This window comes from Ambystoma mexicanum, chromosome 7p (genome assembly GCF_040938575.1).
Source record: "Ambystoma mexicanum isolate Mex_15411 chromosome 7p, UKY_AmexF1_1, whole genome shotgun sequence".
NCBI classification, from domain to species: domain Eukaryota; kingdom Metazoa; phylum Chordata; class Amphibia; order Caudata; family Ambystomatidae; genus Ambystoma; species Ambystoma mexicanum.
The window spans coordinates 827,483,309-827,505,949 of NC_090939.1; the positions used below are offsets into that span (position 1 = coordinate 827,483,309).

The 22,641-nt window shown below is 46.6% G+C and overlaps 1 protein-coding gene across 2 annotated transcripts in view; it reads left to right on the forward strand.

The window, feature by feature from the left end:
• LOC138526349 (pyruvate dehydrogenase E1 component subunit alpha, mitochondrial) overlaps positions 1-22,641 on the forward strand; it is a 264,819-nt gene that overhangs the window by 173,277 nt on the left and 68,901 nt on the right. For both annotated transcript variants that reach the window (XM_069636991.1, XM_069636992.1), the window contains one exon: positions 11,585-11,656. In XM_069636991.1, coding sequence (XP_069493092.1) covers positions 11,585-11,656 — 72 coding nt within the window. The remainder of the gene's footprint in view (positions 1-11,584; positions 11,657-22,641) is intronic.

Consider the following 22,641-nt stretch of genomic DNA (forward strand, 5'->3'; position numbering starts at 1 on the left):
GCAGGATGTCGGACCCTGTTCAGGTGCCGCCCTCGGTCGCCCAGGACCTTCTGTGGTGGGCTGGTGGGCTGTCAAAGGCAATCTGATGAAGGGGGCCCCATTTTGTCTACCCTGGCCGGAGGTGACGATCGTGACGGATGCATCCCTCACGGGATGGGGAGGTCATGCCAACAAGTCGACAGTCAGCGGTTGTTGGTCTCCGTCGGAGTCCAGACTCCATATCTATCGGTTGGAGCTGAGGGCCGTCAGGCTAGCCCTGAAGGCTTTTCTGCCGACTGTGCGAGGAAAGTGTCCCCTGATTCCAACAGACAACACGTTGGCCATGCACTACCTCAACAAAAAGGGGGGGGGGCAGGGTCACTTCCTCTGTGCAGGGAGGCGATGCAGCTCGAGTTCTGGGCCATCCAGCAGGAAGTTTCGATCTCGGCTGTTCATCTGGCCGGAGACGACAAAGAGACGGCGGACGCTCTGAGCAGGCAGAGCACGATCTCTCACGAGTGGGAGCTGGCTCAGGAGATTCTCCTGGAGATCTTCGCCCTTTGGGGGACCTCTCAAGTGGATCTGTTCGCCTCCAGTGTCAACCGGAAGTGCGACAGGTTCTGCTTGCAGGAATTTCCTCCAAAAGGAGCCTTCATTCGTGGTGGAGTGGTCATTCCCACTGCTGTACGCGTTTCCTCAAATCCACGTCATCCCGCAAATACTGCAGAGGTTACGGAGGTTCGGTTCCCGGATGATCCTCATTGCTCCGGCGTGGGCCCGGAGGACGTGGTACCCGGACCTTCTCGACTTGTCCATCTGCCCTCCACGTCGTCTTCCCTACCGAGATGATCTGCTCCCACGGGAGGTGGGGTCAGGTTCTCCATCCAGAGGTCAGATCCCTCAACCTTCACGCTTGGCTTCTGAAAGGTTGAGATATAAGGATTGGGACCTCCCTGAAGACGTATTGGAAGTGTTGCTCTCGGCCAGACGGCCGGCAACAAAGTCTCTGTGCCGTTGCCGTTGGTGTAAATTCTGCGACTGGTGCAGAGTTAAGAATGTGGATCCTTTTGAGTGACATTCCCATGGTTCTGTCTTTTTTGCTTTCCTTGGCCCACAGGGGCTTGCAAGTGGGTACCATTAAAGGTTACCTGGCAGCGCTGTCCATATTTAAGCGTTCGTCTGAAGAATGTTCCTATTTTAGGATTCCTTTAATTTCTCAGTTTTTGAAAGAGCTCACTAATGTGTTCCCCCTCTCACCTTTTCTGGTGCCCGGTTGGGATTTGAACCTTGTTCTTAAGTTTCGTATGGGTGCTCCGTTTGAGCCTTTGCATTCTTGCCCTTTGAGACTGTTGACTCTTAAAACTGTGTTTGGTTGCGGTTACTTCCGCTCGCAGAGTGAGTGAGTTACAGGCACTTTCAGTTAAGCCACCCTTCACTGTGTTTCATAAGGACAGGGTGGTCCTTCGAGTTTGTCCTTCCTTTCTTCCGAAGCTGGTTTCGGAATTTCATTTGGGCCAGAAGGTTGTTCTTCTGGCATTCTATCCTCCGCATCCTGGTAAGGAAGAGGAGAGGCTCCATAGGCTTGAACCTAGGAGAACGTTGAGCTTTTAGATTTCACGCATGTCCCGGGTCAGAGTGGATGTTCAACTCTTCATTGGTTACGCTGGAAAGCGTTTGGGACAAGCTGTGACGAAACAGACTTTGTCTCGTTGGATTATTTTGGCTATCCCCGAGTGTTACCGCTTGGCAGGTAAGGACCCACCGGCTGGCTTGCGGGCTCATTCTACCAGGGGTATGGCTGCATCTGCTGCCCTACAGAGGGGTGTTCCTTTTCGTAACATCTGTAATGCAGCCACCTGGGCTTCAGTACATACTTTTGTACGTCACTACTCCCTCGAATCCATCCGAGGACAGGATCTGGCCTTTGGCAAGGCAGTCCTTTATTCCGCAATTTGATTGGGCATGCTACATTTGTGTTCTAAATTCTTTTCCCACCTCCTTGCTTTGGTACTGCTTTGGGAGTCTGTCAAAGATATGGAATACGTCGGAGGACCCAATCCCCTCGAAGAACAAGTTACTCTCTTACCTGGTAACGTTCTTTCGATGGGATGGTCAGACTACGTATTCCATATCGCTCCCTCCTTACCTTCCCCACTGCAGAATTTCTTATACGATTGCAGCTTACATTTCCGCAAGGCCTAGTGTGTCTGACTGGCAGAAGACTGGTGTCAGACGTTCTGGGGGAAAAAAACTACAACTGAGGCTACGGGCGTCGTGCATCCTACTTATCACATCGGTTGACGTCGGCCGTCGGAGGAGGTCCTCGGGGACGCCGCATCGATGTCAGCGACGCAGGACGCAGATGCTAAAAATTTTCCAAAGCAGCACAGCTGTGGTGTTTACTGTCAAAGATATGGAATACGTCGTCGGCCCATCCCATCGAAAGAATGTTAACAGGTAAGAGAGTAACTTGTTCAACTCTTGTATTGTTAATGTAAGGTATTCGGTAATGGTCCCAGCAGCGTCCCCTCTCCTTAATTAGGGGCACGCGACCACTCCTTCAAACCAGAACAGTCGTGAGAATAGCAGAACAATCAATTTCAGTCACTTTAGCTTATCACGCGAGTAAAGAGTTTACCGTTAGACGCAAGTGCTACATCCTCATTGTTCAGTGTATTTTAGAAGCCACTAACAACTTCTCACTTAAAGTCTTGCACAAGTTCACAGGGAGCTGGATACTGTTACCGGCAAGGCTTGCACAAGGTGTTAAAACACTGTGCTTCACTCACCGGCTCTTAGACACTTGCTCTGTGGGTTGCACTGCTTTCCAGACTCCTGCCACAACTTCTTCTTCTGGCTCTCTGGGGACAACCACCCTTCTCCTGAAAGGTGTCTCCGGTCCGGCCACTGTTTGGGAGCTCCTTTTACTCCTGAGACCGACGGCTGGATAATTACTTCTTGCCTCAGTCTCTTGCACTTCTGCAGCTCGGCAACCACAGCAATCAGGCTCACATGTGAAAAGACTTCTCTCGTGCATGTCTTCCATTGCACAGTCTCTGCGCTTCAGAGTTTGGGGGAGCCAGACTCTCTGGGAACAAGCATGTGAAATCTGCTGTTTTTGTATCCTGGCATCCCTCTTGATCTCCCACTTCTGCTTGCCAGCCTTGTGCCTTATTTCTTCTGCTTCTACTGCTCGCCTTCCAGTCAGTTCCAGTTCCCTACACTCCTTCTAATTACCTGCACCTGAGGGGGGGGGCGCTTCTACGCCTCCCAGGTTCCTTCTGTTGTAGGCTGTTGGGCTTAATTGCCTGATTGCTGCAACTGCATGCCTCTTCAGTTCTCTTCCACGTCCCAGTACTTCTAGGATTATGGGAGTAGAGTCCATTTCAACAGAGTTAGTTTTTTCAACAATTGAGCTAATTTTAAGGGTACATTTAATTCCCTTAAACTCAGTAAAAGAGGGATAGCTGTTACAGAGGAGTACATTGGAATCAAGCCGTTTCTCTAGATCCTTTTTAATACCTTGGGGTGTAAGGAGGGTATTTATTCCTACAAGTTATTTCGATTGACAAGGTTTGCTCAGATTTAATAGACTTTGTACCTGGGTCATAGATCTTATGTGTGTCGGGGACATTATAATGGCAATATGCCATGACCCGTTTTGGCAACCCAGAAAGGCACCTCCTTTCAGAAGACAAATACTGCGTCTCATCCCGCAGGATCTCTTCACCACCCTGGGCCCTGTCTCCTCCCAGGTGGTCCTCCCAGAGTACACCACCCCCAAGCTCCGGATCAGGGAGCATCTGCTTTTCCCTGGCCACCTGGGCAGAGACTTTAGACAGGGTTTCAGTGAGGGAGTCATAGGATTCTTCACAGCTACCGCCCAGACCACTTTTGTTCAGCCTGCCAAGCCACTACAGAAGGAGAAAGAATGTATGAAAATCATGCTTGGTCCCACTCCAAAAGGGGCAGTCCAGCCTGAACTATTACGTCACAATAACATTATGATTCATAATGTAATTGCTTCAAACGTTATATTTTGTTTTATGTATTATGTTGTTCCATTGTACAGCGCTTTGGTGTAAGGGGCTTTATAAATCAATAAATACAAATACATCCCTTCTGCACGAGACTACAAGCATCCCTAGACGGTATAGTGTGTGTGTCAGTGTATGTTTCTGTTGAAACTTGTGACGGGGGTGGGGGCGGGTACTGAAGTGAACGGTGGGGAGCAAAGGGAGAGGTTTGGGGGTGAAACCCCACGAAACAAAGAATAAAGGAGTGGGATAGGTGGGGGAATTGGGATGAAAAAAGGGAAATTGTGCAATATTGAGGGTCACACCTCGTATGGAAAAAATTATATTTTTCATGTGCAACTTGAAACACACCCCCCACCAGACATGATTCATCCTCAATGGGCATCAGTGAGGAGTAGCCTAGGATGCTGAAAGATCTCAAATCATTCTTAACCACTGGCAAAGCTCTGGGCAGCCCTCCAGACCATCGTTTTTCTGGTTGGACTTGTCTCAGTTGCGGTTTCCAGTCAGTGGCCAGTCACTTGGCAGGCACTGGATATCTGCGCTTTCGGGTTTAGGCCTCTTTGATATGCTCTGTCTGTTTACAGTTTAACCTGAGAGATGTACAATAGTCCAGGTTGTTGTTGGATGTCTGCTTAGATTCACAGTAATTTGGTAATATGGGCCTATACACTGATATTAACTCTACATATGGTGACCCATTATTGTCTGAAATGTAAATCCTATTACAGCGATATCGTAACCATATTTTACCTAGGATACTGAGGAACAATGCTATGTGATGCCACTTGTCAAGGGGTGAAATATGTCCAGTCACTTCCTGTGATGTCACTTGGGGGCACGGTCAAATGACTAATTCCTGTCGTCAGAGGTCAATGGTCATGTGATATCACTTCCGCTACCCCTGGCATTTTGGTGAAATGACGTTCCTGTTAATGGATTTAATTTATTGTTGCAAAGTTACACCACCTGATTGGTAAAACCTAAAATGTCCCAGTTGCCATGAGTTAAATTCTCAAAGCATTACATCTAAAATGTAACACCCCAGGTGCCCCAATCTGATAAAATGTGTTTTCTTGGACGAACGGCATTGTCCTAGGATATCAAGGTTAATTTACAGTTATATTTGAATATTTTTTTGTTTCATTTATGCTGCACCTTTAGTGCCGAGCGTGTCTGGTGTCGTCTTTATAGCTAGCCCATTGACCGTATTGTTCCTGGCTGGTTTACTGAAGAGGCTTTTACAAAATCGACACATTAAATGGGAAAACTCGGAAAGTCAATTCTTTTTACAAACTTGACCTCTTTGTGTTCCAATAGTTAATACAATTCCATTTGAAATTTCAGAAAATTTATAAAATGTAAAAATCGTGTTGGTTGTAAGTGGGGCGGTTGGATTGCACCTCGCAGTTAATGCCATAATCTTCCTTGTGGATGACAAACTCATCCTGCTATTTGGAAGTCAGTCAAATGCTGCCTTTTTGGTTAATCCCCATTCGAATTCTTCTTCTTATCAGGGTTCATACATGGAGCGGCATATCCCTGTGCAAAGGCCAAAGCTATTGGGGACGTCGTTTAGAGTTTGGCAGTATTTGATTTGAAAATACTGGCAAACTCCATGCCATTCATCCGCATTTAGTAATCTGAAGTGTCCGCATGATTTATTCATGCAACCTTTCCATCAGACCCCATTTTGGAGTTTTATGAACCCTATGGGTTTTAGGGGGATGGCCCGTTACCAGTAATGCTTTTGTGTGGATGAAATTAGCTCCACACAAAACCAGTTGATTTTGACCAAGTTTTTATTTGAATTTGGTGGTGCAGTAAAAGTAGAGGTAATCCCGTTATTGCCACTATTTTACTGCACTGCCAAACACTAAATTAGGCCCTTATTGGTTTTGCCAAATTTACCTTTTTTCAAATGTTACTGTATCTGCCATTACTCACTCCCGTGACAGTTGCTGTGTCAATTAATTCTTAATCCTTAGAAAATTCCAGTTCTGTTGAAAGCACCTGCAGCAAATAATTATGTTAATGTTACATGATTCTTTTAATGTTACTTACATGATTCTTTTCAAGTGTACTGCAGAAGAGAATGCATTGTTCTTTAAGAACACATGGCATTTTTAAAAATGGTGTATATGGCTCTACTCAAACCTTCTCGTGACCCACCTTCCTCACATGCTTTTAATTTTGTTCTTGGCCCCCCGCGGGAAAGCGGAATCTACCCTTTAAGTTGATAGAAATGTGCCTAAAAAGCTCTTCCTGGAGCAACAGGAGTGTGCTGCGACAGCTTCCAACTGCCCATCGCAATACACATGAACAGAGAATGGATCAGCAACATATCAGTCAAGTCACTGACCTCACTTTCTGCATCTGCTCCTGTGTACATTTAATAAGAAGGAGGCAAGCATTTGAAACGTACTGCGGAACCGGTCCTTATGCAACCCTCATAAAGAAGGGCAGTGAGAGGTTGAACCTAGCGAGTGCTCTTTGACGACCACCGTAAGCAGATGACGGGCAACTTCAAAGGTAAAATTACTACATCAGTGATTGTTTGTCTCAGATGGCCTTAATGTGCGGACTCCCAAGAAAGTTTCAAGCATTTTATTGAAATACACCATAAATTCTTTGACATTTCTGGTCAGAGTATATTCTCCAGGACAGGCAGGCAGATGGTCCAATCAAAAGCACTGGTTGGAGAAAGCTCACCTAACTCTGCATCAATAAATGCTTGCTCTTTTCACAGAGGCTGGATTAGACTGTTTAGAAGTTTTAAAAAAACACTAAGATGTTCCCCTTTTCCAGCATGGATCTGAAAACAGCCTCTTGTGCGGGATAGTAGCCAGATGCTCATCTCAGGCAACTTGTTCTTCTGGTGGCTTTCCTCTGATGTTGGTGAGTATTTTGGGTTTGGGATGGTTCCTGTGTCTCCCCTGGCGTCCTACTGGCTTTCCTCACTCCCAGCTCAGTTTCTGCAGGGTCCCATTGGCCTGGGGTCTGTCTGGGAAGGTCAGGGCGGGTGCTGGATGTCGCGTGCGTATTCAGCAAGAAGGTTATTAGTTCATTCTCTGATGTAGTTCGATCCCGCTCTCCTGGTTCTAGTCTGGGTTGCTGCCAGTGGGATTATGGGAGTGACGTGGCCAGATACAACTTCTCCTTTTCTCTAGTGCATTTGCAGATGGGTCCTTGCATCTTGGCAGGGTCCATTTCTATGAATTGGTTCTGTCGGGCTCTGTTTAAAATGTACACTGTCTCTGTAGTAGTGGCACTTCACCACTATGAATCTGTTTTCCGGGGGCACTCGTCCTAACTCCCCTCTATGCAGTTTGTCAACAGCAATCATCCTCTCTACTGCTCCCTTGTACAGGGTCTTTACCACTATTTCGACCTTCATTTCTAGCTCTTCAGTTGATTCTCCATCTCTTTATGGTACCCCCCAAATGCAGGGATTATTCCTTTGTTCCCTGTTTTCTGCATCAAGTTTCAAAGCAAATTCTTTCTTTCTTCTCCAATTCTTTAATACGTGATTTCAGTCCTAACTCGGACCCGGTTCTCCACTCCAATCTGCTGTGAGCATGGGAATGCCATTTCGGGTGTCATCCCCCTTCCTACACTGCTCAGCGGCTATCGCTCTCCGCCCCCTGCTTTTTCATTTGGGTAATCTGGGGTATACTTTCATCTGTAGCGGTGTGCAGCTGCTTCCCCCGCTCTCAGATTTGCACAGTTTGCCTTGTTGGTTTTGCAAGGTTTGTCGTTTGCACAGCAGTATTTGCCCTCTTTGTCCTTCCAACTGCATTTGCTGCTCCAGTGGCTCTCTTCCTATTCTTTCTTCTTTGGGTCTTCCATGCCATTGTTGTGGTGAGCCAATCGTTCCCTCCACACCGGCAACCCACATCACCCCCAGGGCACGCTCGCTGCTTCAGTGGGTGCCCCCCACCCCACCTTCATTCAAAGATGTGAGTTGATGAATGGCAGCAGCTCTTTCCTACTCTGTTCTTGCGTGACCTCACCATGTGCAATCATCCACGCCAGTTTTGCAGAGAAGATACCTCTTTGCTTGCTGGATACAGTCGTCTCCCTTTGGTACTCACCCCTGCCACAGTGGTTTTCTTGGCTCAAATGCACAAGCCACTTCTCTGCCATCTTTCAAGGACCTTGTTGCGGGATTGTATGATCGGACCGAAAAAAAGGTCTGACCGTACAAAAGTCAGAAAAATACTACCACCAAAGGTTCGAACACCAAAAGTTTTAGCCTTTGGTGGTAGCATTGTAGGGAAGTATAAAAAAAGACTGCGGGTATGTCCCCCGCAACACCCTGCTCACTATACTCTGTGGTAGAGTGAGTGGGGGCTGCGGGGGACGCACCCCTGCAGCTCCCCAAAAAAAAAAAAAGGACCCTGCAGTGATCACAGAAGTGAAAGGGAACTGGCGCTGCAGGGACTCGTCGTGTAAAAAAGGTAAGTAGGGTTTGTTTATGTTGGCCGTGTGTGTGGGGGGGGTGGTGTGGGTATGTAGGGGTTTTGAATGCGTGTTTGTATGGGAAATGTGTGAACCTTCTTGTGTGGTTCACACATTTCTCATACAATGTTTTCCATCGCAGACTTTTCCACGACGGAAAAATCGCGCAGATCCCTTGTGGTGCCCAATCCTCCACGCCGGTTTGATTCTCGGCATGACACTCTTCTACTGTCTTTGGAGAGGCCTCCTTGGTTCTTTTCCCTAGGGCTCAAAAGCCCAGGGACCGGTGATGCCTCACTCGATCCCTCGGTTCCTTGTGCTTTCTTTCTCGTTAATTTCCACTTCTTTGCCGCTCCCAGTGGTGGGGGCGTTGGAGGGGTCAGGGGGATGTGCTTGCTCTTAATCCTTTTAGGGTCTGGGGAGTCGGGAGTTCATGGCGTCATTTTTCTGAAGAATTGTAACAAATTTTGCATGCTGATGAGGTAGGGCTTATTTCACCCAAATTATGTTCCAGAGGCAACGACTAGGGCACATAACAAATGTTAGAAATTATGACACATGTGTTATCCCTCTCTTCTGGACTGGAATGTCATTATATTACGGCTAAATAGCAAACTGCCCCAGAGCTATCGGGAGGATAGCTCAGGGGCAATGTGCTCGCCTTGGAAGCAAGACGACACGGAGCAACACAGGTTCGATCCCCAGGTCCGTGCTTAGAAACCTCTGGGTATTAAGCACGTTATAAATAACCAATCAAAACAAACACATGTTAGAAACAAAAGAAAGCTGTTGTAGATGCTCAGAACCTTGCACTGAGCATTGTTCAAGCAGAATGTTGGCTAAGCCACGGAGCATTGAGGGTGGAGTCTTGGTAGAGAAATATCAAGAATTGGAACCCTGGTTAAGGCCCTCTTGTGACCCATTGTTCACAATGTCCACATTATAATAGTGCCTTTATGGGCTAAACCATGTGGTCGCTTGGGCCTTGAACAAGGGCCCCGGGATGTTATCCCCTGTAGAACCTGTACTTAACACCATTCGCACCCGTTCCAAGGCTGTCCTATTCATGGAAAGAAAATGATCCACAAAGATGGCCTCCATGGATTGGGCATGCGGGGCCGCGTACGGAGGCCCTCTTTCATTTCCATGGCGGCATCTTTAAGCAGAGGGGAGCAGAAGCAGCAGCACCTGTGGTGGTGGCGGCATTCGCCGCTGCTGCAGTAATGGAGTAAGTGGGGAGGAGAGTTTGTTTAAAAGTGGACGGACTGTGGGGGGAAGATGGTGGGCAGGGGGAACTGGCTATCAGGCGGCTTGGAACGTGCGCTAGATTGGCAGTATCGGCCCATGTTCCTAGCCTCCTGATTGGGTGGCATACCCACCAAGGATGCTAATATGACTTTAACATGTGCATTTTCGGGTGGGCCTGGCCAGGAACTGGCTGCCAGGCCGAGCCAAAGTAGTGCGAGGACCTCGCAAGGCCTGTTAATGGCTAACTCTGCCTGCAAACACTGGCGTGAATGCCTTTTGCACCTCCCAGGGAACCGACGGCATGTATGTGCATTTTTTTTAATTAAAAAAAGTAGTAGTAAAATGTTTTCCCTTTTGGGGGTGAGGTGGAAAGGGGAATCGCGTGCGTTCTTAAGATTTCTCCAATTCAATATGGCCACGATAGACTTGACAAGCACTAGGGGATCAAGTGCCTAGTCCCAGTCTATGGTGGACAGGCATGATGAGGAGGATTAAGGTTGCATGGTGGGGAAGGAGACTGCAGTGGGAGAGGGGTGCAGTCAGTTATAAATGTTCTCTTTTCTTTTATCCACTTTATTTGCTGTTTTAAAATGAACATACAAAGAACAATACAACAACACAATCTCAATATCGTAACATTACATCTAGATTGTAAAATTCACAGATCCACCAATCATCATACAGCACTATTCTTAAATTCGTGAAATAGAGAAACTAATAACAATCACAAAGCACTATTTTACAATCAATTTATAGATTATTGGCGTACAACAATCAAGACAGCATTGATGCGCACAACAGACCACTATATTAATGTAGTCGGACGATGATACACATGGAACATGACTTAACTAAACAATTCATTAAAAGGTCCCTAAATATGAGAATAATAACCCTCTATTCCTTGTTTTAACAGCATAACCTTTTCATTGTTTGATAAGGTTTGAACATCCAACAACCATTCATCCACATTTGGTTTCTTTCTTGACTACCAAACTCGTAGTTTTTGCTTTGCCGCCATTACCAAAGCACTATTAATCTAATCCGTTCTTACTCTGGCCTTATCCCCTCTTCCTCTGTTGGACAAAAATAGTCGAGTAGAAAGTATGTGGAAGATGTTCCTCCAGCACAATGTTCAGTCTATCTAGTACTTCAGACCAAAAGCTAGACACTCTAGAGCATACCCGCAGCATATGCATTAAAGTACCTCTGTCACATCCACAACAGGTATCAGCTTGCAAAAGTCCCAACCTAGCCATCCTAGATGGTGTCCAATATAATCTGTAAAGGATCCTTTGCCTAATGTATCTAAGCCCCAAATCCATTTTTGCTTGCACCCCTTTGTGAAGCAGATATTCCCATTCCTCCATAGGAATATCCATGTTAAGATCCTCCATCCAAGCCTGATGAAGTTTATCCCATGCCTCTACCTTTGTTCTTTCCATTGGCATCAGCTTCATGTTCTTTTAAAACGTGCTTAATACCTGAAATCGGTTTGCGTTGTCTTGCTTCCAAGAGAACGTGTTGCCCCCGAGCCATCCTCCATGCAGAATAAGAGAAAACTGGAGGGCATGCTGAGAGTGGAGGTGATGGGCCACGAAAGACAGTGGCGGCCGTAGAGCGGAGGGCCCAGCAGCTACATCCGAACGTGAACTTTCATTGTCGTTTGATGCCCTTTAGCGGGCTCCCTCACAATCATTTTTTTTTTTTTAGCAGGCTACGCATCAATGAACAGTTCTTTCATATCATATTTAATGTTATCGATGTGTAAATGGTAATTCCTTGTTAAAGGCACTGCATTGGTCAATTTCATTGCATTTGAATGTGGACTTATTTTCTGCTTTGAATTGTTTTGGCAGGTTGATGGTATGGACATTTTGTGTGTCAGGGAGGCCACAAAGTTTGCTGCAGAGCACTGCAGGTCTGGAAAGGTAAGCTACTTGTAAAATGTGCTTGTTTTCATAGAGCTGTGATATGTATTAAACTTTGATCAGCAACTTGCTGCTCAACTGCGGGTTGTGCCTGGGTCACCTGGTTCAAATTAGAATGTATGTAGGTCAACTGTGTTTCACCAGACCAGATTATCCATTGGTGGTCTTTCTTCAGTAATGATTAATTTATCTACACACTGCAATTCCCTTTTGACGTACCTTGATGGCTGTGCTAGTAAAGTGTTTTTTTTTCTTTTTTTTTTTTTATGATAGATTCCCCATTTGATAGATTCCCCATTGCCTTCATGAAATCCCTAGCATTTCGGTAATTGATTAGCATCACTCACTTACCAAATTACCTATCCAATGAGATACACTGGTTAGTTGATGAGGGTGAACGTGCAGGGAGAGCTGCTCCCGTTTTCTTTCACTTTTGTTTGGACGTGGCAGCTCAGTCTAGCTTAAGTTAAGTACCCTAGTCTCCTCTTAACTTTTCTCCAAGTTGAGTTTTGGTTACTTTGTTGTGTACACTTGCGTTTAGGCAGTTTCTGCACTACCCTTGATGGATCTAAAACCCCTGACCTTAATGGGGTATAACAGACCTGAAAAGAAAGGGAAGCTAAACCTCTCTTACGTAAGTAACGTGGACGAAGCAACAAGGCTAAACTCTCAGGTAAACTTAGCAGGCTGACACAAACCTACAATTGGGCCACAAACCTATCTCTCGAAAATACACCACACAGATATACTAACAAATGTATACTTTAATTATATCACACATCTAGATCTTTCCAGACATAATTATTTTTGTTTTTTTTTATTATTGAATGTTTTAGTTTAAAAATAAACTTTTTCATTATTCTAATTCCAAATTTTATGGTAAAATAATTTAAAACTAAAGATTTTTTTCCTTTTTTTATCATGAAAGGCAATAAAACATAGACAAAGTTCACTGTTCTTTTCTTTAATGCTTACATTTATTATTATCTTAATATCTTCTTTGTATTTGTATTGCTGATCTGAAGTATGATCTTTTAATTGATGTTCATATTGCATGAATGAAGGATCCATCATGATTGTTTCCCAAAATTTTACAACTGCAATAAGTTTTTGTTCATTCCCTGCCAAGATTGTCGTCCATCTTTGCTGTGGATGTAACGTAACGCTTGTAGTTATCCGTTTGTCTCTAATCGGGTTTCTTTTATCAGTTAGCATAGGACAATCCATGATTAGATGATATAAAGTTTGTTATGGATTGGTCTTTACAAAAGTGACAATATGCTTTCTTTTCTGGTAATTGATTTATCATGGCTAGTCTCTGTCTTGTAGGTAGTAAGTTGAGACGTAGTCTTAAAAATGTATTTCTGATTTTCATATCTGGAAATTTCCTCAGATATTCCGGAAGATGGAGTGACCTAGTCTCGATATTGCTTGTTAGAGACAATTTATAAGTTGCATTTATTGTCAGTGTTTTGATCCAATCATTTCTCTGCAATCTTAATTTAGCCTTCTGAGAGCGATTCAGTAGCATCTCAAGCTGTATATCTTCGCGATATAGCAAGTTTTTACATGCTCGTTTCCATTGGTTTAGTGCCGTGGAGTTTGTTGCAAGGTATTGTCTTTTATGGTGTTTATTGCTGGTATGGTCTCTGTAACTTGTGTTTTCCTAAACAACATAACGGAATTCCAATTCCGTACTGCCTTGAGGGATTGCAGACCTAATTCATGCCGAATACGAGGTACCGGAAATGAAGATGGCACACCAATAATTTTCCACCATATGCAGCCCTCTAATTGATTACAAATATCTTGTGGAGAATTCATTAGGGTCTCTGCACCATAGGTTAGAATTGCCGTGATTATTTTGACAATAGAATGTTATAACTGGTTGTAAAGAGTATATGCCATTATTTTCCATGTAACATCTTGCCTTGTCGTGCCAGGCAAATAATTGCTTAGAACATAATGCACATCATAAAAAAAAATGCATAACATAGTATAAAAACAGTAATTGTCTAAAAGAAATTCCTCACCGCACTGCCTAGATGTGGGGCCAGTTTCTCATATAGGCACTCCACATACATTAGAAGTGGGGGCAGAGGGGACAGTGAAAACACACAACCTAGCAAGCAGCTAAAATCCCTTATCGGCCTGCACAATCGAGTACAGTGTCCTAAGGCACAACCCACCCCTGGTATATGTGGAGGTCATAGACTGTTAGTCTGCACTAACCCATGCAGCAAGCCCTGGGAGAAAAGCGGAAGTAGATGTTTTAACCAGCAGGAAAAATGGCCTAAGAATGCTTTAGGCCAACACTGACACCACATTAATGTTGACCTATCTAGACCATAGTATTGAAAATGATAACCTACACACACATAGTAATTTAACATAGTAATAGAAGATGGGAAACATTGCAAAATCATAGCCAAAGGCCTCAAAGAATTACAGATACGTTTTTTGAACAGTTAACCTTTGCAACACTACAGTGCAATAATAGGCGTCATGAGATAAATGCATAGCAGGAATTTACATTTCATTAAAAATCGGAGGAATGTCCTATAATTCTAGTTATCTTGGGGGTACAGGAAAAAATGATCAGGGTGATTTAAGTATCGTCAGTGTTACTGTAGGAGAGTACCAGAAAAGGTTGAAAATTTCCTAGTAATCAATGGGATAAAGTCAATGGACCAACCACTTCAATGAAGGCAAGTCTGTTCTAAGCGACATCTGTGCGTTCAGTGCCAAACAACCTGAGGGTGGGCCCAGAGGCGAACCCATTAAAGCGATAGAGGTCAGTGGATAATAATCATTTAATTAATAATTTAAATAATATGATGAATCAGAAGTCCTCAAGGAAGATGGAACAGAGCATGAGGACCCCCAGTGTAGGTCAATTGGAAATGCGGTGGAGTCTGCCCTCCTCCAAAGACTCTCGACCCCAGACCAGATGGCCCCCTGAGGGCAAGTATATTTAATATGATCTGGCATTTATAACGCGCCTGCACCCCAAGGTTTCATCAAATATGCTCTAGTATGGCGAAACAGCCCAGCTAAGTACAGGCTTCTTAACTAGGTGCAGTTTATGGGATCTGGTGCCAAGACACTCGCACCCTGAGCCAGCGACAACACACACGACCCTTCAAAGGAACATACAGCCTTTTCATAACATCTACCTTGACGACTGGAGTGAACAATCAGACGATGAAGACTAGGGAACTAGCAAAGATGGATTATGGCGGCTTGGTGCACAAATAAAGGGGGTCGCAGCTCAGCAGAATATGATCACAGGATGGAGATAACTGCTGATGACATCCCAAGCAGCAGGTCATGAAGTTTGTTGGTGTCCCAGCACCCTTCTAGGTGATGAGTGACCTTCAGCCAAGCAGAAGATTCTGGCAGTAAAAGGTGGACGCAGCAGTAAAGCAGCCCGAAAACGATTCCAGCATGGAAGGCTGGAACCAGCAGATTGGGGGCTGGTGGGTAGCAATAGCATTCAGGAAGCCTGGACTGGACCTCCAGAGGCAGAATACCCAAACAGGGATATGCCCACACCACTGTATCAGCTAGTATGGCCGGGTAAGGGTTGAGGGAAGTGGTAATCTGCAGAAAAACTCCTTCAACAAGTAAGCAGAATGAAAGTTTGGTGGTCAGGGGGGTGTGGGGTGAGTTCTGATGACTTTAGCTGGTCAGATGACCAAATACACTGGTTACTCAATAGAATTGCCCCTCAGCCTAGCCACCCCCCCTTACATCTTCTCCGACAGGAAGTGAGAGGGATAGCTCGGGGCCCTACACTGACCTTAACCCGTTTAAATCAATATGGAGGCTGCCATGTGGGCTCACAAATTGCCCATGTGGTGAGAGGCCATTTTAAGATAACCTTGTGGTTTGACTGAACAAAGGGAGCCCTAAAATCCATAATGGATGAGAGCTGGATGTAAAAAAGTGTTGGTGCCCCACTTGCTACCAAAAAGGCACAGTGGCCTATCAGTGGGTAAAATAGTTTCCACCCCCAGTAAAGCCAAAATTAAAGTATAGCTGCCACCAACCTACTGAAAGCAGGCCACGTCTGGTGGGAGGGAGCACCTCCCACCGCAGCAACCAAACCGGTGCCCGAATGCAGCCAGACCCCATTCCGCCCCCTACTTACCTGCATGATGGTGTCTGGGCCAGGGAGCACCCCACTGTAATGAGGACAGCTGTCGGAGCGAGAGACTCTGCAGCAGGGGGTGTCGCAAACATGACACCGGCTGGCAATAACCTACTAGGCACCAGGGGGTTCCGCGTCGACATCTGCGCGACTCCGCCAGACTGCATCTGTTGGAGTCCATGCAAATTAGCACCACTATGCCACCAGGGAATTTGTCTCCCACAAAGGCCTTTACTCATTACACCACCAGGGATATAATTATTATATTAAAAGGCCCCATGGAGGCCTTCCATCCAACATCATGAACCAAGTTGGAAAGGGGCGGTGCACTCAAGCCCTCTTGTGCCCTCCCATGGCCTTCCCCTGTGACTCCCCTCTCAGCCAGGTCAGTGATTGGCTATGTTAAGTGGCCAATCCTGGAAGGGAGTGGTTTATGTAAAGAGGTGTGTGAGTGAGTAAGTGTGGGTTAGTTGAGTGAGGACAGCAGGTGAAGGACATCCAAGAGACCAGACGAGGCGAGAGCGGAAGGAGTGTGGGGGTCTAGTATAAGGAGGGGGGCTGTGGCGTGTTTGTGGGAGAGTGTGAGAGGTAGAGTAGGAGTAGTGGTAGTGGTAGTAGGGGCAGAGTTTGTAGTAGTAGTTGGGAGTACAGACAGTAGGTAGCAGGAGTAGCGAGTGAGAAAAAACAGACAGTAGAATAGCCGTTGGTAGTAAAGGGCAATAGTGTACACTAGTGAGTATAAACATAAATAGACTGACAGTAGTAGTAGGAAGTAAAGGTAGTAAAGGGATGGGTTTAGTAGCGGAGTAAGAACAGTAGTGGAGGGAGGATAGTAAGAGAGACAGCGAGTGCGAGAATAGGAGTGGCTACTGGTAAGAGTAGGGTGGGACGGAGAATGGCCAGAAGAATAGAGAGAAGCAAGGAAGTACAGTGGGAGAAAGGAGGGAAGAGAAGACAGAGGTAGAGGGGTAGTTGGAGGTAAGATCAATATTAAAACAGGAGTAACAAAAGAAGCAAGAACAAAAGTTGGAGGTGGCAAGGCAGAGTGAGATCAGAGGGATTGTGATGAGGTGGGAGGAGAACATCTGAAGAGACCAGTTTAGTGAAGGGTCCAGTATGAGCGGGTGTGAGAGAAATGCGTGACACTGGGTGGAAGAAGGCACCACCCGAACTCCCTAGCCCACTAAGTGGGCTAGCAGAGGCAGAGTTGGAACCCCCTAGGGAATTGGGTTGCCAACACCTTAGGCAAGCCACACTTGACCCCTACTGTATATTGTTCTTCCTGGGGCTAACTGGCTGTAGCACTAACACCATTATGGATGCCTGGGCTGTGGAGGTGGTGGCAAGGCCGGGGTAGACGAGCTTGACGGCCTTAGCTCCAAAATACCAAGCCCCGCTGAGCCCCAGATACCTTTGCCCAGGAGATGAGGCTATCCTGCCTCAGCCTTGGAACCTCTTCCAGTCTCCAGCGGGGTTATTTGTGGTGGGCCACCTGTCGCACATCCCTAAAGGCAATTTAGAGTGATATCACCATAGGGCATGAATGGGGGTCCCGGAGGTACCCCCGGGGACAGGGCGCCTTGGGGGCAACACAGCATATATCTTACGTAACATAAAAGGGGTTGCAATGGCAGGGTAATTTCAAGAGCAGTCACTCTGCCAAATGTTGAGGACCCCTAACAAGACAACCTAGAATCCCCAAAAATAAGAATTCCGTCTTGGGTAGTTATTTACCGTACCTTTTTACTAACCTAAGGGTATTTTCTTGCTGAATCTGATTTCAAGGGGCGAGTCTGCATACCTGTTTTGGTATGCATCGTAGGTATTAATAGGATGTAAAGTCCGCTCCCAGAGGCTTCCCTTAGCAAACTGTAGATGTTAGGAGCCTTGTTCAAGGATACTCTGCTCAATGTGTAGGAATTATGAGCTGCAACTTCCCTTGAGGGGAGAATCCATGTTTCTACTAATTGTGTTTTCACTATACAGAAATGCATCTATTGTATTGAACCTTCTACTAGTAAATGGGGTACTTTTCAAATAGTTGTAACCCCTACAAAAGTACTTAAATCCAAAGGTACTTAATTGGGACCTTGTTTCCTTTGCTTCTAGAGTAGGGAAAACCTTAAACATACCTTTTGGTGCTGCCTTATCGATATAAGGTGTTAGGGAAGTGTCTATACAGAATGGTTTTAGTTTAACACCTGACTGAAATGGTCTCCTTACACTCAAGGAAATACATGCATACAAACGAACTAGAAGTTACACGTTATAGCCATATAGGTTTCCACAGGCAGGAGGGTAATGGAAGGATTTAAAAATAGATAGCAAATCAGTGTGTTAGAAAATTCTGTTCTTTCGTATAGAACTTCAGGAACTGAAGTGCGATCCAGGAAAATGCTAATATACAGTCATTTTGTATGAGTTCAGGAATTTCAGACAAATTCCCCATAGGATTAAACGGGACAAATTCCTTAAGCGGAGCCCTGTTTTGGGATGAAGGCAGGTAAGTCTGTGTTCTGTACAATGGGTGCGGGTAAAGGTGCAAGCAACCACAGAGAGCATCAGAGGAGGCCACCTCCAATTTCAGGTTCTAGACAAAGGAAGGAAGAAGTTTAGTTTTCGGGCCAGTGGATTTCAATGGCGAACCATGGTGGATGGGGTCTGCAGCACTCAATGACCCAGGGGACCCCTGATGATAAATCTGAAGAGTAGCTGAGAAGCCGTGGGCCCAGGGTCAAGTACTCATGGTTTCAGGTTCATAGGACTTGGCTCTGGAACGCCAGAGCAACCCAGTGAGTACAGAGCTTCTTTTACAGGGTGAGTTATAGGATCCATTAGCCAGGGTTTTACACCCCGGGCAGGTGAGGGCCCAGACAACACAAAAAAAGAATAATCTGCCTTACTAGGAGGAACTTCCGGAGGTAGAAGCGACTAGGAAAGCACCTGACCAAGTGCATCTGGATGGGTTGAGGAGCAAAAATGTGCAACCAGCCAGCAGAAAACAGTGAGATGGCAGGGGAAATTAGAGGTTACCCGGTATTGCTCAGCAAAGACCAGAAGTGGAGAACTGGTGACTCAACATTATTTTGGACGGCAGAGTCCAGGAGAGAAACATGGGGCGGTAACGCAAGAATGATCCAGAAACCACATGGGACATCCAGTATAACTGGCAAGGAGCACCAGGATGACCGAGGAGCAGCTCAGGAAGGACATCCAGCACCCAAAAGAAGAAACCCGAGGTAAGACCAAGGATCCAAAGCCCAGCCAATGTGGCCAAAAGTAGTCCTAAAAACAGCAGCCCATTCCATGGCAAATCCTCCTGCAACTCAGGCAAGATTTAGCCGACGCAAGGAATTCTCTGGGTCTCCACTTGATATGCACATTCACTCCTGGCTTGGCATAAACCAGCCATCCACAGTCGCACCCCAGTGTTTTGGTAGCCAGCCAATAAGGCTGGCATGAAAACCTCTCAGGCCACCCCTACACTGGATGTATACTGGGGTTGTGTTGGGCTGCAAACCAACCTAGGCTAGTTTAAACCTCTCTAGAGGGTGCAGTGCTGGGCTCAAGGTAAGCAAATGTTTGCCCAGTGGCTTTTGTATGACTGCCTCATGGTCCCCAAAGAGAAAGGGATGGCCGGAAAAAACACATCTGCGAGTAGGCCTTTAAATAAATGCATTAGTTATCAATGGATATCACACTGATACACTGATAAATTGGGCCTCTAATGAAGTAACAGTGGTTACAGCCCAGGTGTAGCTGAAACTAAATTACTGCTGCCATCAGCCTACTCGGTACACACTTTAAGGATCAGTTCCCTGGGACCAAAAGCGGGTGCTTAAAAATCTCCCATACCCTGGTAGCTGTATGGGTTACTAAGAGTAGCACACCAGAAAGTGTTGCACTGGCTGAGGGACTTCAGTAGCCATAAATGAAAATTTGAGAAACCATGCAAAGCAACAAAACGTTCGGAAGACCCAGAATGTTGGTGAGCCAGAACCCCCTCAAATTAAATTCTGCCCTTGCACTTCCTTTATGGAAATTCATTTATTCAATGTGATAACTCTCACCCTGTATCTTGATAAACCTACTTCAGTCATGACCGCTTGCCCTTGATTGCTTGACGGATGCTCACAATGTGTGAAGCAAGGAAAGCCAAGGAGTACCGTTTTGTTAACCTATTGAGACTACAGTTTCTGATGCTTGTTAATCTGCTTAGAATCACATGCTGTGCATATGGTCCGACATCCAGTGGTAACCGCAGAGTATTGCATCTTGTCTTTCGGGGGACTGAAAGGGGACGTCGGCATAGGCGTGTCTGAAACACTATCCCTATCGTGACGTGTGTAGTACCCAAAATCCCTCACGCGCCGAGGTCCCTCAGATTGTTTTTTTCCGCCCAGATAACTGGTCGCCCTATAGCGGAGCTCTTCATGAGACATTGTTTATCTTACCGAATTGTCGGTTTAATCCCTGTTAAGTCACTTCGTCTATCAAGAACATCTTCGACGAAGACTACGGGGGAACCATCTACGGCTGTGGATTCCGGCACTTAAGATCCGGCGTTCGGACCTCCACGTGGTTGGACGATCTGGCCGGCCTACACAGTAGGGAGATTGGGCTCGGGGTTTGCCATACTGCTATGATGTCTTTCCTTTTCCACTTTTTTCCTTTTTGGTCTGGTCACCCTTCCCTTCTGCTATGGAAAGGACTCCATTTAGATTCTGCCCTCTGTGTAGGGTCAGATATCTGTGGAAAGACGAGCACACTTCGTGTACACTTGTCTCCCCCTAGAGCACTAAAGCAGTGTTCAGCGTATAAACTCCTAGTCCCTTAAGGAGCGCCGGGCCGCGTACGGTATGTCACGCGTGGAGCCTCCCTCCCCTGCCGCGACACCAGCCGAGAGTGACGGGGGTACTACATCGGATGACCAAACGTCCAATGCGGACGTTGTAGACCTTGAGGCGGATGATTCTAGAGCCACCACGCCCGTCCCCGACCCTTCCAGGCTCGACTCTGGTCTTGCTACAGGGACCACACCCGATGACAGGGGTGTACAATCGCACCGCACAAAACACACAACCCAAGCGCCCTCCTCAACGATCTCGTCGAAGAAGACGCAAGCGCCATCGGATCGATCTGACCTGAAGCCTTCCCTGCATCCGCAGCAGCGCATGACGACTGGGCTTAATAAACGTAACAAAGACGCTACTCCCCAAACTACACATGCCGAAGTTTCTGAACAAGAAACTTTGACGAGTTTCAAGGTTTCCAAGGCCTGTGCAGGCCCGAAAACTACGAGTAGGCCTCTAACTACGAGTAGGCCTCTACCCAAGAAACCATCATCTGAGGCGTTGTCCCCCGAAGATTCGGTAACTATCAGGAGTATCAATAGGATTGCTACGGCGGTGGGCCTAGTACCGGTTTCGCCCACAGTTATGGGCCAGTCCGCTGAAAGGTTTTCCACGGTTTTGGAAGACGATCCTGAGGAATCTTACGAAGAGAACCCGGTACCCCTCTCAAGCACCCTCAGGAGATCCTCTGAACGCCTTAGGGCAGAGGACCCGGTTCCTGCTCAGCTGGGTTCATTTGGGACATCCAAGTGGACCACGGAGCAATTTGAGGGGTATATGGATCGGCTGGAGCAGGTTTTCGGGACTTCTGATCAACCTCCGCCGAAAAAAGCTTGGGTAGACCCTAACCCTCATACACAAGTTGCCCAACACCTAGATGTTCAACACTATGTTGATTATCAAGAAGATGTCCAGAAGGACACGTATAGAGACATCTATACAGAAGAAGAGACTTCTTGTCTGGACAATTATGGTGAAGATCAAGGCGCAATTGACAACTGGGAGGACACCTAGCAGGACAATCACAATTCTGCTATCGTTTGCGTCGACTCTCCCCCATCCACACTGGTTCGGCAAGCTCCCCCGGTGGATGATCAAATGGCTTTCAACAACACGTTGAAAAAAGCAGCGGAATTCTTTAAAATTGCCAAGCTTGAGGCATTGCCTGAACAAGATTTTGCGGAAAACATTATTGACAAGCCTCCGGCAAGACAGTCTATCCCTCTTGAGCTCTGTAAAGAGACGGCTGGCCCCTTCTTTACTCACACCCGCTCAAACTAGGGCTGTGAACCCAAGGGTCAAAACTCTTTTGGCCCTCCCCCACCGACCCGCTTTATACCAAAGGGCACGCAATCCCAGACTCGCTGGTGGTGACCAACAATCGCAAGAGAGCAGGGGTTCCCCTTGCCACGGGAGAGTCACCCCCAGACAAGGAATCCAAACGGTTGTATTCCTTAGGCAAACGGGTCACGTCGGCTGCTGCTTATACCGTCCGGATTGCCAATAACACAACGTTACTGGCAAGCTACGTCGACGCCCAATTGAACCTACTCCAGGAAGGCCTTCAGGAGGTTCCGGAACCAACCAGAGCCAAGCTTCTGGCCATTGTCTCGGGAGGGCAAACTTGCCAATCAAAATGTTGTAAAGAATACCCTGGACTCCGCAGAGACAGCAGGCAGGTCTCTCGCACAGGGTACTCTCCTAAAGAGACACGCGTGGCTGTGATTTCCCAAAAACCCTCTTCTCAGAGGGGCAGCAATTCTCGGCGGGCCTTTCGAGGACAAGCCCGCGCCGCTCAAAATAATTTCGGCACGGGCAACTTCAACTCAACCGGCTGCAAGCCCCACTTACTACCCCAGAGGGGTCAGAAGCGCGGAAAGAATAGAGGCAGAGGCTCCAATTCCAGAGGTGCGTCAACCTCTGGTCAGAAACGACCACCAAGTTCAGGTCTGCTCCCATGTCTCCCCGGTCGGGGGGGA